The sequence below is a fragment of the Microtus oregoni genome, unplaced genomic scaffold (genome assembly GCF_018167655.1).
Source record: "Microtus oregoni isolate MIOR12 unplaced genomic scaffold, Mior012 000011F_ref0000422, whole genome shotgun sequence".
Lineage (NCBI taxonomy): Eukaryota > Metazoa > Chordata > Mammalia > Rodentia > Cricetidae > Microtus > Microtus oregoni.
In genome coordinates, this window is record NW_024543070.1 from 37,920,109 (window position 1) to 37,936,348 (window position 16,240).

At 39.0% G+C, this 16,240-nt stretch overlaps 1 protein-coding gene across 1 annotated transcript in view; it reads right to left on the minus strand.

The window, feature by feature from the left end:
* LOC121453272 (transcription initiation factor TFIID subunit 4B-like) overlaps positions 1-16,240 on the minus strand; it is a 113,590-nt gene that overhangs the window by 94,252 nt on the left and 3,098 nt on the right. The window contains exon 2 of the mRNA XM_041659880.1: positions 2,569-2,714. Within this exon, the coding sequence (XP_041515814.1) occupies positions 2,569-2,714 (146 nt within the window). The remainder of the gene's footprint in view (positions 1-2,568; positions 2,715-16,240) is intronic.

Here is a 16,240-nt window from a genome sequence, read left to right on the forward strand (position 1 = left end):
GAAAAAAGGACAAGATAGCAAAGTTATTGATACTAGTCATTTTGGTTTTATTTTTTATTTTGTTTTATCGAGAAAGGGTCTCACTATGTAGTCTTGGCTAGCCTAGATCTCAATACACCAACCAGGCTGGCCTGGAACTCACAGAGCTCTACCTGTCTCTGCCTCAAGGCATATGCTACCACACCCAGTCAATATAAATTATTTTAAATCAATCAGTATTGGGAAGAAAATGAAAAGACTTTAGCAAAAATATTTGCTATATACCGTATTTTATGACCATTCTATACTATGACTTAACCGGTCATTTGGCCAGCTCACATTTCCTAAAGAAGGCAACTGATTCACAAAATAACTTTTTCTTTTATGTTAATTTTCCAATTTAGATCTAATTTTCCAACTAAAATTTTAAACTTGGGCCAAGAATACTGTTCAGGGGATAAAAAGCTCTTGTTATAATCTGCATATGATTCCCAGAACCCATGATGAAGACAAATCTAACTCCTAAAGGTTGTCCTCTGAGCTCCACACAAGCACTGTAGCATGTATGCACCCACACTCATACATACATACAGTAACAAAATAAAAAATAAAATCTTAAACTTGATTTGTTATACAAATACAATTTAATATTTAATTATAAACAAAAATCAGTTAGCCCATAGTTAAAATAAATTAGAAAGAAAATGCACTATTGGCAGAGAAAATAACTAATTGAGGAATTAGTATCAAGACTGCAAGTAGGACCAGCAAGATGGCATAAAGGTAAAGGAGCTTGCTGCCAGTCTGATGACCTGAGTTCCATCCTGGTAGGAGAGGAGTGACTTCTGGCCTCTGACCTGTACAAGTACAGCCACAGCATGCATATCACACACACACACAGACACACACACACACAAATAAATGTAATAATAAAGCTTTTAAAAGAAGGAAAAGAGGGAGGAGGATAGGCAGGAAAGCAGTCAACCTTTGCATAGGATATCTACCTCAATTATTCTCTACCTTTATTTTTGAGGGAGTATCTTACTACACTGAGAGCTCTTGAATTAGGCTCTACTGGCCAGACAGCAAGTCCTGGAATCCTCTTGACTTTTCTGCTATGATCACAGGTGCATACGATATAGCACCTGGCATTTGTTTGTTTAGTGAGTGTTAGATATCAAACTCAAATCCTCACGCTTGGGCTACAAGTACTTTACCAAACAAACTATCTCCCTAACACCATAAATAAACATGTTGAACACCATAAATAAACATGGTTTGAATGAAAATGGCCCCCCTAACACCCATAGAGAGTGGCACTATTATGGCCTTGTTGAAGGAGATGTGGCATGGCTGGAGGAGGTATATCACTTGGGGCAGGCTTTGAGGTCTCAAGATGCTCAAACCTGGCCAGTGTGTCTCTCTCTCCTTGCTGCCTGCAGATCCAGATATAGAACTCTCAGTTCCTTCTCCAGCAACATGTCTGCCTGCCCGCTGCCATATCCTGCCATGATGATAATGGTCTAAACCTTTGATATGTAAGTCAGCCCCAATTAAATGTTTTTCTTTACAGGAGTTGTCATGGTCATGGTGTTTCTTCCACACAATAGAAACCTTAACTAAGACGGACGTTCATAAGAATATTTTTAAATTCACTGACACAAAGTAATTTCAGATACAAAAAAAGATCAACATCTTTATTTTAAAAAAGTCACTTCAAACAAGACAAAACTAATGAAATACTAAAGCAGACTCATATTACTTGGAAGTAATTTCTTTTTTTTATATTTATTTATTATGTATACAATATTCCGTCTGTGTGTATGCCTGCTGGCCAGAAGAGGGCACCAGACCCCATTACAGATGGTTGTGAGCCACCACATAGTTGCTGGGAATTGAACTCAGGACCTTTGGAAGAGCCATCTCTCCAGCCCAGTAATTTCTATAATATATGGATGAAATGAATATTTTAAATAGGAGTCTTACTAAACACAAATTAAAAGTGAAACAGAGATAGATAGATGGCTCAATCAGTAAAGTGCCTTTTTCATAAGCATGAAGATCTAAAATCAGACCTCAACACTATACAAAAAGTAAACATACACACACAACACACACAAAACAACACCACCAAAACCAACAGGTAGGGGGATTGCTGGGAAAGCAAAGACAGGAGTATTCTGGGAGTTTGCTGATTAGCCTAGAATCTAGTCCATCTGTGAGCTCCAAGTTCAATGAGAAACCTGTCTCAAAAAATACACTTAAGAGCAACTGAGGACGATATCCAATGGCTATCAGTCTGGCCATCAGACTCATGAAAACACATGCAGGCACACAACCACATACACACACATTCTAAAACCCTGACTCAGAATGATTGTTTTCTTTCAACAGATGCATACTGCCCCTTTGAAAAATTCCATTGAGGACAATAAAATCGCTGAGTATAAAGGTATAATTTTCATTATTTTAGCAATTACCAAATATCAACTAAATTGGCACTTAAATTATCTCAAATTTTTACTGGAAAACAGGTCCACATTTATAGGAAGATAGTAGCTAGAAACAAAGAAAATTAAGGTAGATTACCGGCACGGTACAGATCTTGACTGTTTGAGTATTTGCTGGTACTGCTGGCCTTGGAGTTATGTTACTTGTGGTCTTGGCTCCTGTTACAGCTTGCTGAGGAGATACCAGCATCAACTGACCATTGTTACTTTTGATCAAAACTGTCCCTATAATTAAAAGAAAAACAACTGTAACTCTAAAACTGAAAACACAAGCATCACATACTTTTGTCTCCAATTCCAACACTACGAAATGCTCAGAATAAATGCCGAAATATAATGAAGTCCATATTCAATAATTAGCAAAATGTTTTCATTCAAAGCTAAGCTGAGCATGCAGCACATACCTATAATTCTAGGACTAGGAAGCTAAGCCCAAAGGAATACAGGCTCAGGGTCAGGTGAGGGTACATAGTAAGAGCCTGTCTTATTAAAAAATAAAAATTAGCTGTACAAAAATATTTTTAATCTGAGAATATAAAGTAGGCAAAATACTTTTCCTTGATGATACTGATATTATAAAAGTATATTAAGATAGGTGGGGGCCTCAGCAGTACTTGATCATCTTGCAGAACCCATATGGAAACCTACAATCCTCTCTTTAAGTTCAGTTCCAGAGGACCAATGCCCTCTCCAAGCCTCTGAGGACACTGTACACAAGTGGTCCAAACATACATGCAAGCAAAACAATCATACACATAAAACATTTTTAAAAGATGGTATGGGAACAGCACAGTATTACATAAACTGACCAAACAGAACAGAAAATCCCCAGAAAAAAATGTCATACAGATTAAGTATCCAAAATTCCTCTGACTTGAGGTATTACAGAATTTTTAGAATATTTGCCTAGACTTTCCCAAAACATTTTTAACCTGAGACAATGAAAGCCAATATGCTCCAAAATCCAAACATTCCAAGTATGACACTGTTATAGTGAAGAATGGTATTACCCTTGGTGAAGACATGCCATTGTTCCTTCAGAGTTAATTCTCAGGGAGGATTAAGGATCTGGTAAGGAATCATCCATAGGAAGGCAAGTTTACTTTTTTTTTTTCCTTCCCAGAATTCCCACTCACCAGAGGTATCCCTCAGTTGGCACAAGAAGAACAGTTGAAGCCCAAGGACCATGCTTTTATAAGGTATATCCCTGCTGGGAGAACACCGTGGGAAATGTCCACACAACAGCCTACTCCTATAAGATGTCACTCCAAGGGAAACATGCCAGTCTTGTTACCACCCTAAATACCTCGTTGAAGGAATTGGTCCCACCCCCAAAAAAATGATGAAAAATTATTAAAGAAATTATGGTATACTAAAAAAAATCCTCTTAATATAAACAAAAGGATGAAACAAGGAAATAGAAAACAAAAATATCAAAGCTAAATGTCAACTATATCAAAATATAGGACTAAATAAAGCAAACACCAAATTCATGTTTTTGAATTTTCCTAAGACTTAGATTTAGAAACAGAAAGTTTGAAACTGGGCATGGTAAAGGTTCAATGTGTGGGAGGCTGAGAATTCAAGAGCATCCTGACGTATACAGTGAGTTTGAGGCCAGTCTAAGCTAACCATGAAGACCTACTCTCAAGAAAGAAAGGTGGGGGAAAAAAATCACACAACAGCAGCCAGAAGAAGGCAAAGTCGCCATAAAACAGAGTCGAGCAAAAAATGGCCGGGCAGTGGTGGCGCACACCTTTAATCCCAGCACTCGGGAGTTAGATGCCAGCCTGGTCTACAAGAGCTAGTTCCAGGGCAGGCTCCAAAGCTACAGAGAAACCCTGTCTCAGGGAAGAAGAATAAAAAAATGATGAACTGTGATTAAAAGAATAAGCCAAATAAACACTTTCCTCCCCAGCTTCCTTTTTTTGGTCATGGTGCTTCATGGCAGCAACAGAAATTCTAACTAAAACATTTATTAATGAAAGGGATATGCACAGTGAGCAAAGACTTATATATTCCATGCTTGTCGATCAAAACAAAACGAAATCCCTTAGTAACCAGATCCTTCTTCTCAATAGGAAGCCCAAACAATTATTTAGGTCCTTAGTAATCTCAATCATGTGACCAGCTGTGTGACTAAGGATAGTGTCTCTTTCTGATTAAACACTGTGGCTTTGCTTTAGAATAAAGTTTGTTACTGTGCACCCTGTGTGCACATCCTTTATCTTGTCCCCTGAATAAGAGGCCAAGAATAGAGAAATAACAATCAGATTCTATCACAGGTAACAAAACTACAAAGCCTAAAATACATAAAGAAAAATTGTAAATGACAAGAAAAATAGTAGAACACTTGTAAAATTGCCATTTTCACTAAACATAAAAACTAGACAGCTCAGGGAAGGAGATATACCTATTTTACACACAAGGCTCTGAAGACAATGCCTACCAGTACCACCAAAAACTCACAGAAGACCAACAAGAAAGACAAAAGCAGTATAAATAAACTCAACACACATTCAGAGATATTTTGCCCCATACTAAGATGTGTACAGAGAAAAAATTTAAACATGAACCATTTAAACTGGGTGTGAAGGTATACATCCATAATCCTAGCACTCAGGAAGATGAAGGGAGATCACTGCAAGATCAAGGTCGGCCTAGTTTATATAAATTCCAAGTCAATCAGTACTACATGGGGACAGAGAGTACTGGAGGGATGAGGAAGAGGTTAAGAATGCTTGCTGCTGTTTTCATCAGCAGGATGGAACACCGATCACATCAGGAGACTTCTGAAACACTAGTTCCAGGGGATTAATTCTCTGAGAACACTTGGTCTCATATGTACATATCAATACACAGGAAAACGTACACAGACTAACGAAAATAAGACACTGAACAAGCGATGATAATTTAAAAGTACTGAAATTATAAAATGTACTGTGTCCAACTGCAATTGGATGAAAGTAGAAATAACAGAACGAGTTAGTATATTTACAAAGATACAGATACTAAACAATACATTCCCAAGAAACCAATGGATCAATTTAAGAAAATCATAAAGGAAATTGGAAAAAATACAGAGGTAAATGATAATGAAAATATGAAATAGCAAGATTTATGCGGTGTAGTCAATGAAGTATTTCTAAGAAAATTTATAGCTACAAACGTTTATCTTAAAAAGATCTCAAACCATTAACATCCCTCACCTTCTGACGGAAGCAAAGAAAAAGAAAAACTAAAACAATTACATTTAAGAAATGATAAAGAGCTAGTCAGTGGCGGCACATGTCTTTAATCCCAGCACTCAGGAGGCAGATGCAAGAGGATCTCTGTGAGTTCAAGGCCAGTCTAGTCTACAGAGTGAGTTCCAGGATAGCCAAGGCTACACAGAGAAACCCTGTCTTGGGAAAAAAAAAAAAAAAAAGAAAGAAAAGAAAGGAAAAGGAAAAAAAAACAAAATAAATGTAATCTAGAACAAAAAAAACTGAGAAAAAATAATGAACCTAAAAGTTGGCTCTTTGAAAAGATTATCAAAACTGCCAGACTTGCAGAGTGTGGGAGACATAGGCCTTTAATCTCAACCAGAATTGTAAACAAAAACCCTATAATCCTAGTAAAAAGAAGACTCAGAAATTCCTAACATGTAGAATGATCAAGGGTACTTCCAACTTAGCCTCGGCACCCAGCTGTACCCTCACAGTGGGGCCTTATTATTCTCCCCACTATATAATCTCACAGCCAAGCACAGTGGCTACTCAACAAGCATTCTGTTTGTTTCTGGGCTAATCATAGAGTAGAACCCTAAACAACTGCAAACCAATAAACAATAAATCAGATAAATTTATACTAAGAATTACTTTTAAAAACACACACACACATAAAGGACAGGGTTTTTCAGTGTAGATTCAGCTGTCCTAGAATTCCCTCTACAGACCAGGCCGGCCTCAAACTCATAGAATCCACCTGCCTCTGCCAAGAGTGCTTGAATTAAAGATGTGTGCCAACACTGCCTCATGTCTACAGATGTTTTTTGTTTAGTTTTGAGACAGGGTTTGACTATGTAGCTCTGACAGTCCTGGGAACTTGATACAGAGATCATGCTGGCATTAAATATATGTTCCACCACACCTAGCTTGTTTTGACTTGGTTTGGCTTTTTGAGACAAGGTCTCACTGCATAATCCTGGTAGAACTGGAACTAGCTTTGTAGACCAGGCTGGCCTCAAACTACAGAAATTCACCTGCCTCTTTATTAAAAGTCTTATTTTCTCAATTAAAAGACACAGTCTCATAGATTGTATCAAAAAACAAAAATCATCTATTGCTACTTCCAAGAAATCAGACCCACCCATAAAAGACAGATACTATCTTAGGGTCAGATAGAAAGAGGTATTCTTAGCAAATGGACCTAGGAAATTTGCAGGAAAAGGGATGGAGCTAGAAAAACATGATACTAAGCAAAGTATCCCAGACTCTACCCACCCCCCCAAAATACTGCATAACCTCTCTATTATGTGGATCCTAATTTTGAAGTTTTAGATTTGTCTATTGAAATGTGGAATGTCTTTCTGGCTCAGGGAGCCAGAAAGGCCCATGTGAGGAGAAGAAGAGGGCTTAAAGAGTGAAGAGATAGTGTGGTATTGGCATAAGAAGAGTCAGGTAACCAATGGAATCGAATTGAGACCCAGACGTAAATCCACAAACCTATGGACACCTGATTTTTGAAAAAGAAGCCAAAGAGTTATAAAATGGGTAAAAGAAAGCATCTTCAACAAGTGGTGCTGGCATAACTGGATGTCACATGTAGATGAACGCAAATAGATCCATACCTACTGCCCCACACAAAGCTCAAGTCAAAAGACCTCAACATGAATCCAGATACATGAACCTGATAGAAGAAACAGGAAATAGAATTGAACACATTGGCACAGGAGACAACTACTTGAACATAAAACCATTAGCACAGACTCTAAGATCAACAATTAATAAACAGGACCTCATGAAATTGAAGTTTCTGTAAGGCAAAGGACACCACCAATAGGACAAAAAATGGCAGCCTACAGAACGGGAAAAGATCTTCACCAACCCTATATCTGACAAAGGGATGATTTCCAAGATATATAAAGAACTCAAGAAACTAGACATAAAAAAAAAAAAAGATCCAAGAACATAAACCAAGAATTCTCAATTGAAAAATCTCAAATGGCTGAGAAACACTTAATACAATGTTCAACATCCTTAGCTATTGAGATTCCATCTTCCAACTGTCAAAATGGCTAAGATCGAAAACACTGATGACAGCTTATGTTGGAGAGGATGTGGAGTACAGAGAACTCTCTTCCATTGCTGATGGGAGCGCAAACTTGTACAGCCCCTTTGGAAGTCGGCATGGCGGTTTCTCAGAAAACTGGGAATCAATCTACCACAAGACCCAGCTATACCTCCCTTGGGCATATACCCAAAGGATGCTCAATCATAGCACAAAGATACCTGCTCAACTATGTTCACAGCAGCTTGATTTAAAATAGCAAGAACCTGGAAACAACCTAGATGCCCCTCCATCGAAGAATGGATAAAGAAAATATAGTACATTTACACAATGGAATTACTCAGCTGTTAACAACAACATTATGAAATTTGAAGGCAAATGGATCGAACTAGAGGATGGATCTATCCCGAGGGAGGTAGCTCAGATCCAGAAAGAACAACACAGTATGTACTCACTCATAAGTAGATTTGAGCTGTAAAATAAAGGTTAACCATGCTACAGTGCACTGACCCAGAAAGACTAACAAGAGGATTCATTTGGGGGGAGGGGGAATGCCTAGATCTCCCTGAAAAGGAGAAATAGAAGAGACCTCTTGGATGGACTGGGTGTGGATGGACATGGGAACCTGAGGGGTCTGGGTTGGGGATTGATGGGAGGGGGAGAGTACAGAAAGAGATGGCTGGAAAGGAGGGCTTTTCAGGGTCAGAATGAAACCTGATACAAGGGAAACTCCCACAAATCTACAAGGGTGACACCTGCTAAGACTTCTAGCAATAGCAGATAACATAGCCTGAACTGGTCATCTCAATGTGACCCAGGCAAGACTTCCTAGTAGAGAGATTGGGAAACCAACTCAGCCACATAACCTTTGACCTACAGTCTGTCCTGCTTATGGGATGTGCTGGGGTAAGGGATGCCTAGAGATTGAGGGAGTGACCAATAGCCTAAAACCCATGCCAGGAGAGTAAGCCCACCCCTGAAATTGCCTGGAGCACCAGAAGCCACAGGCTGGATGGCTCAAGCCTAGGCTAGAAACAAACTAGACTGGAGAAAAAAATGTCAAATATGATGATGTCTAATGATATTCTGCTACACTCATAGATTGGTGCCTAGACCAATTGTCAGACAGACTTCATCTGCAACTAATGGAAACAGATACAGGCCCACAGTGAAACATTAGGTCAAGCAGAAGAAGGGGAAGTAATGCAGGAGCTAGAGCGTCAAAAACACAAGAAAACAAGAGCCCACAAAACCGACTAACCTGGGCTCACAAAGACTGAATTGACAACCAGGGAGCCTGCATGGGACTGACTAGGCCCTCTGCACATGTTACAGTTGTGTAGTTTAGTCCTCTTGTGAGACTCATAGTGGAGCAGGGACTGTCTCTGACCCATTTCCTGACTTTTAAGACCCTACTCCCCTTACTGGGTCACCTTACCCAGTCTTAATACAAAGTGAGGTGCTTAGTCTTACTACAACTTGATATGCCACGTTTTGTTGATACTCATGGAAGAGCTGTCCTTTTCTAAACAGAAGGTGAGGAGTGGATTGAGAGGTAAGAATAGAAGGGAGGGTTGGGGGAAAGACTGGGAGGAGAAGAGGGTTGTAAAACTGCAGCCAGGATGATGGATGGATGGATGGATGGGAAAAAAAGAGTAAATGGATAGTAGAACACATATCATATGCAAGTAGCAAAGGAAAATACTGAAGGTTAAAGGTTTATGCAATAAGAAACAGGGGACAAGGAAGAGGAGTGGGTATAGGTTGGATTAATCTAAATTAAGGTAGCATGAAAAACCCTTAGGAAAATTCACTAATTTAGACCAGATGTGGTGGCATACACCTTTGGCCTCAGGACCACAGAAGCAGAGGCAGACAGATCATTGAGTTCAAGACCACCCTTGTCTACAAAGAATTCCAGGAAAAATCAATGATACAGAGAAACCCTGCCTCAAAAAAACATTAAAAATCCACTCAGTGGGCAATGGGGATGTTCTATGGGGAATTCACCAAGGCCAGCTGGCCTGGGTCTGAAAAAGCATGGGATAAAACCGGACTTGCTGAACATAGCGGACAATGAGGACTACTGAGAACTCAAGAACAATGGCAATGGGTTTTTGATCCTACTGCACGTACTGGCTTTGTGGGAGCCTAGGCAGTTTGGATGCTCACCTTACTAGACCTGGATGGAGGTGGGTGGTCCTTGGACTTCCCACAGGTCAGGGAACCCTGATTGTTCTTCGAGCTGATGAGGGAGAGGGACTTGATGGGGGAGAAGGAGGGAAATGGGAGGCGGTGGCGGGGAGGAGGCAGAAATCCTTAATAAATAAATTAATTTAAAAAAATCCACTCAGTGACAGTGGTACATACCTTTAATCCCAAAGGCAGAGGCAGGTGGATCTCTGGAGTTCAAGGTCAGCCTAGTCTACAGAGCAAGTTCCAAGACAGCCAAGGCTGTTATAGAGAAACTCTGTCTTGAGAAACTTAAAATTTTAAAAAAAAGAAAGAACATAATAATAATAATTAATTAATAAATTATTTACCAAAATTAAAAACCAACTAATATAAATAATTTTAAAATATAATTGCAAAAGAAAGTTTGAACACAATTATCCTGCATTAGTGGAAAATGCTTCCCCCAGAAGACATGAGTTATTAAAATGCCAGGTATGATGTAGAATATTATTTTAAGGTATGTTACATTTGTTTATGCTCTGGAACTGTTGTTTAACAATGTAACAATGTGTTGCTTTTGTTTATGCTGCATTTGTTTAACTCTGTGAAGCTGTGAATCTTTGCCTGTCTAAAACACCTGATGATCTAATAAAGAGCTGAATAGCCAATAGCAAGGCATAAAAAGGAGCTGGCAGGCAGAGAGTATAAACAGAAGGAGCACTCTGGGAAGAAAGGAGCAACAGAACAAAGAAAGGAGGAGAACAACAGAGGCTAGCCACTCACAGAGTAAGAGTGAAAGCAATATTAAAAGGAAAAGCCCAGAGGTAAGAGGTAGACAGGACAATTTAAGATTAGAAAAGCTGGTAAGAAATAAACCAAGCTAAGGCCAGGCATTTAAAGGTAATAATAAGCCTCTGTCTCCATGAGAGATTTATTTGGGGGCTGGGTGGTGGGCCCCCCAAAAAAGCCAAAAGAGCAAAAAGAGTACAAAACAACATTTTGGCATTCCAACGTGGGGCTAGAGTAAAAGAAAATCCAACAACAGTATGAGATAACTCCCTAAGAAGTTATTATTTAGAGAGGCCCCAGAGGCCCTTAAGACAACAGAGTTAAATGCCACTATTCTTGGTAGTTCACAAGAACCAGACGGCAAGACCTATTGCTGCAGACACGCTTTTGTTACAGGACATAAAGAAACCACACTAGCACTGACCCAAAACATCTTCCCTGACTAACTTTCATGAGGTACTATAGCAGGCCATGTGGGAGAAGTACCAATGGTAGTAGAGACATTGAGACATGATGGGCCACCACTGCAATAGTGATATGACAGCTGAAGGTAACCAACTACCTTGGGATTGGATTTAAGGAGAGTTCTACAGGAAGGAATTCATGGCTGGAATTGTAAACCTGGTCAAAACCCACAGCTTTGGAGTCCATGGTGCTCTAAGGTAAGGTGTCAAATACTGCTGTCTTGCTAAACTGACAAATTGTCAAACTGCCTTCTAAATATTTGTTTACACACACAGATTAGTGCTGCCTTCAGTCTTGGCCAGATCAGCTTCTCTCTGCAGTGCTCAGGAGTTAATGCACACTCATAGCTGATTTAAGGGCTGAGAATAAGCGACTACTGAGTGCTCAGCCCTAAATGCAGCATCTGTATCAACCTCAGCCTCTGCCAAGGCTCAGAGAACACCAAGGAAGAGGGACTGAATAGAATGCTAGGTCAGAAGTTGGGAATGAGTGCACCTGCACTAGAACTACTCAGGATCAAGTCAACAAGATCAGTCCACATTCCAACAGTTAGCATTAACTCAATTGTGATTGCTTTAAAAAAAAAAAATGAGGATATTAACAGAGAGGTGGGCATTTTGTGGATACCTGGCTGGGGAATGGAAGAGGAACTGGAGTGGATATGATGAAGACACACTGTTTACAATGTAAGAAATTGTCAAATAAAAGATGTTCTATTTTCTAAAGAAAAAGAAATCATAGATCGCGTAACAAGATTTTATAAATAACATGATTTTAAAGTAAACTAGTACCAGTCTCTCCCTCACATAATCTAATGGTCTATCTTTTTACTCTTCTGTCTCAAACAGCAAAGTCCGATCTTGGTGGAAGCTCTTTGATTTTTCCATATCCTTGGCATTTGTGAACAGTGCTCTGAAAGAATAGTAGATCTCTAAAAATCAAGATCTAGAAAACTTCTAACTCAACTGCTACAAAGACCTGACTGTGACCTTCTAGTCTTTTCTCAAATAACCCAGAGTTAGGAAAAATGAGATAAACAACCATAACTCTTTCAAAAGCAGTCTAGGAGTACAAAGTCCTTCCAAAAAAATGTGTCTCCTTGAGCATCCATAAGACTCAAGGGTTACTTTCAAAACCATATAACTATTAGCTCAGTTACATTTTCACACTTAATCCTGCAAATATGTGTATGTCTAAGTTGTATTCTTCTCTAGGAACCATGGGCCAAATTCCTCTAATTTTTCATGTGATGATTTCCTTTTCTCATTTCCTAAATTTTCTAAAAAAAAGGAAGTAAATCACTAAGTTTTAACTACTCTTCACTGGTCAAAACAGATTTATTTGCCAAAGAAGGTTTTATTTCTCTTTATTAAATTTCATCTTTAAAATCAGACATGTAAGACTCCAAGAGACTATTACTTTCCATATCTGTAGCTAGTTTTATGGATGCATTATTTTTCAAAAAGTAAATGTTAGAGAAAATTAAGCCCAAAGTAATCTATCAAAACTCAGAAAATCAACTGGATTTCCAAGAAAGAAATGTTTACCTTACTTATTGCTATATTCCTACGAATATATTGAGCTCTTATCCCAACTTACACTGCAATTATCAGTACAAAACAAAAGATGCTATTGGCCATGTTACTAACCCCACAAAAAAATCATAATGCATAACATAAGCTAAATACAAAAACATCTTCTTCAGTACATGAAAAAATAATAAGCAACTAGCCAGGTATAGTGGTATAGGCCTTTAATCCTAGCACTTGTGAGGCAGAGGCAGGAGGATCTCTTGTGAGTTTGAGGCCAGCCTGGTCTACAGAGCGAGTTCCAGGGCAGCCAGGGCTGTTAGAAAAACCCTGTTTAGAAAAAAAAACAAAAAAATTAAAATAAAAACCTAAACCGGAAATAAGGGAATTATTAAATAATAAATTATGTTGCCATTAAAAAATTAAGCTTTTTGGCTATTGAGACAGCTTAGTAGGTAAATGAGCTTGCTACAATGCCTGAGAACATGAATTAAAGACCTGGAATTCACATGGTAGAAGACAACTGATTCCTATAAGCTGCCTTCTAACTCCCATGTAAACACCCCTACAAAAGTTAAATAAATAAATTTAAACTTTTGCTGGACATGAAGGAACACACCTATAATCCTAATACTTCTGAAAGCAGAGGTAAGAGGATCATGAGTTCAAAATTATTCTGGGTTACATACTAACACCTTGTCTCCAGAGGAGACAAGAAATATAAATATTAAACTTTTGAGTTTAGAACAAAAATTGTTAACGTATAATGGTAAATGAAAAGCAGACATAAAAATGGTATCACAGACCGGGTTGTGGTGGCACAAGCCTTAATCCCAGCTCTCAGGAGGCAGAGGCAGGCATTTCTCCATGAGTACAAAGTCAGCCTGGTCTGCAAAGTTCCTGGACAACCATGGTGATTACACAGAGAACCCCTGTCTCCAGAAACTTAAAAAAAAAAAAATGGTATCACAGAATAGAGAAGGCATACATATATTTTCTTTCAAAAAGACAGCACTTCTTAGGTGGCTAAATCAAAATTTTCAACCTTCACTGAAAATAGGTTCCTTTGTTTGTTTTGTTGTTTTTGCTTTGAGACAGGGTAGCTCTGTAGCTCTAGCTGTCCTAGAACTCACTCTGTAGACCAGGTTGGCCTCGAACTCACATAATTCCACCTGCCTCTGCCTGCTGAGTGCTAGTATTAAAAACATACACCACTAGTGCCCAGCAATAGGTTCCAATTTTGAAATATAATTACAAAAATTATATTTCAATGAGGCTGGTATTATTACTATTACTATTTGTTTTTTTTTTTAATACAATGTCTCTCTACATGGCACAGCTATCCTGGAATACACTATGTAGACTAAGATGGTCTCAAACTAAGAGAATTGCCTAACTCTGGCTCCTGAGTGCTCGGATTAAAGGAACGCAGCATCACGCCCAGTCTAGAAGCTGGTATTTAAAAATTATGGAGGCTGGGGATGCTCAGAAGTAGACCACTTGCTTAGCACACACAAGGTCCTGTATTCAATCCCCAGCACAACCCAACACTTTAAAATTTTTTATATTCATCTATACACACGCACAACTCGGGTAGCTAAGATTAGTAGTTTACACCTGTAATTCCAGAATGCATGTACTCCTAAAACTAAGGACACTAAAGTCAGCCAGGACTACAGAGTGCATTATGGCTGCAGAAAGGTTTAGGATGGCCAGAACTAGAGCAAAAGCAAGCAGTAATACTTTGTTGTGCAATAGTACCACCATAGTAGGAAGACTGGGAACACATACTAGGGCAAACATGACTGCTGTAACCTTCTCTGGAAGGATAACTACAGATATACAAAGAAAAATGAACCATGGCACTACACTTTAAACTGACTCAAGAAATGACCACAATTGGACCTAAAAGTCCTACATGTTCACTAAAGAAGATTGAAGACAGAAACCTTTTGTTTTGTTTTGTTTTGTTTTGCTTTTTCGAGACAGGGTTTCTCTGTGGTTTTGGAGCCTGTCCTGGAACTAGCTCTTGTAGACCAGGCTGGTCTTGAACTCACAGAGATCCGCCTGCCTCTGCCTCCCGAGTGCTGGGATTAAAGGCGTGCACCACCACAGCCCGGCTAGACAGAAACCTTTTATTTCCCCATAAATACCCCCTTATCTTTTATTTTTAGACCCTATTCCTTAAAGAACCTGTAGTTGTACATGTTTAAACACATTTCTGTTTAAGATTTATTTATTTCGTGTAGAGAGGAACATGTACATAAAAGGCAGAGGATAACTTTCGAGAAGTCATTTCTCCCTTTCCTCCTTGTTTTGAGGCAATGTCTCTGATCTCACTTTAGGATAGCAGGGATTAAAGATGTATACCATTGCATCCAGCTTTTTGCATGGGTTCTATTAAGGCAGTGGTTCTCAAACTACTATGACCCTATGGGAATGGAACAACCCTTTCACAGGGGTTACATATCAGATATCGTGCATAGTGGTATGATTCATAACAGAAGCAAAATTAGTTATGAAGTAGCAATGAAACAATTTAATGGTTGTAGGCCACAACATGAGAATTATATTACAGGGTCTCAGCATTAGGAGGGTTGAGAACCACTGTGTTAAGGGAACAAATTCAGGCTTTGTTTGTAGCACGAGTAATAAAAATCCAGAGACAGATATTGGGGTTCAAGGTGAAGATCAGAAAAGCAAAACAGTCATGCCGCTATAGAAGTCTCACCTTTACCAATGCTGGGCGACTACAGACTTAAATTCCCCTTTAGTGCTGGGATTAAAGACATGTGACTCCCTAGTACTGGGATTAAAGGTGTGTGGTACCACTGCCTGGCCTCTAGTGGCTTAGTTTTACCCTCTGAGCTTCAGACAAGCTTTGTTTATTAAAAGATAAATAAAATAACACTATATTTTAAGCTAGTGCATTTAGCAGTCAAGTCATTTACCTAGTTCCTAGCTTTGACACAGGGTCTCACACTAGGCCAGGGTGGCCTCAAACCTGAGGCAATCCTCCTGCCTCAGCCTCGTCACTGGGTTACAGGCCTGAACATGGTCTTTGAACTCACAAGTGCTCAAATTGCAGGGTTGTGCACCCTCTGACCTGAACAAATATTCATATGTTTAAGTATTTTTAAAAACAAGTTCTACTCAAGGGAAAATCCAAAATAAGTACTCAAAGGCATGTATCTTGGTAAATTAAGAACTGACATAAACATTCTTGAGTAAATGTTAATTATCAGCACATCTGAATTGTATAGAATTTATAAACCACAATAAATCACTGTCATTTCATCTATTGGCTCTTCTGCTACACACCAGTAGAAATTCCCCCAAGCAACTCCTATAAGACTTGGGCTGTGATCTTATTTTGCTATAATGAAACTCAAGGACATTTCAGTTTGAGTTTCTTGATTTAGAAAATAAAAGTTTGGGGGCTGGAGAAATGGCTCAGATGTTAGGAGCACTGGCTGCTCTTCCAGAGGTCCTGAATTCAGTTCCCAGAATTCATCTGTAATG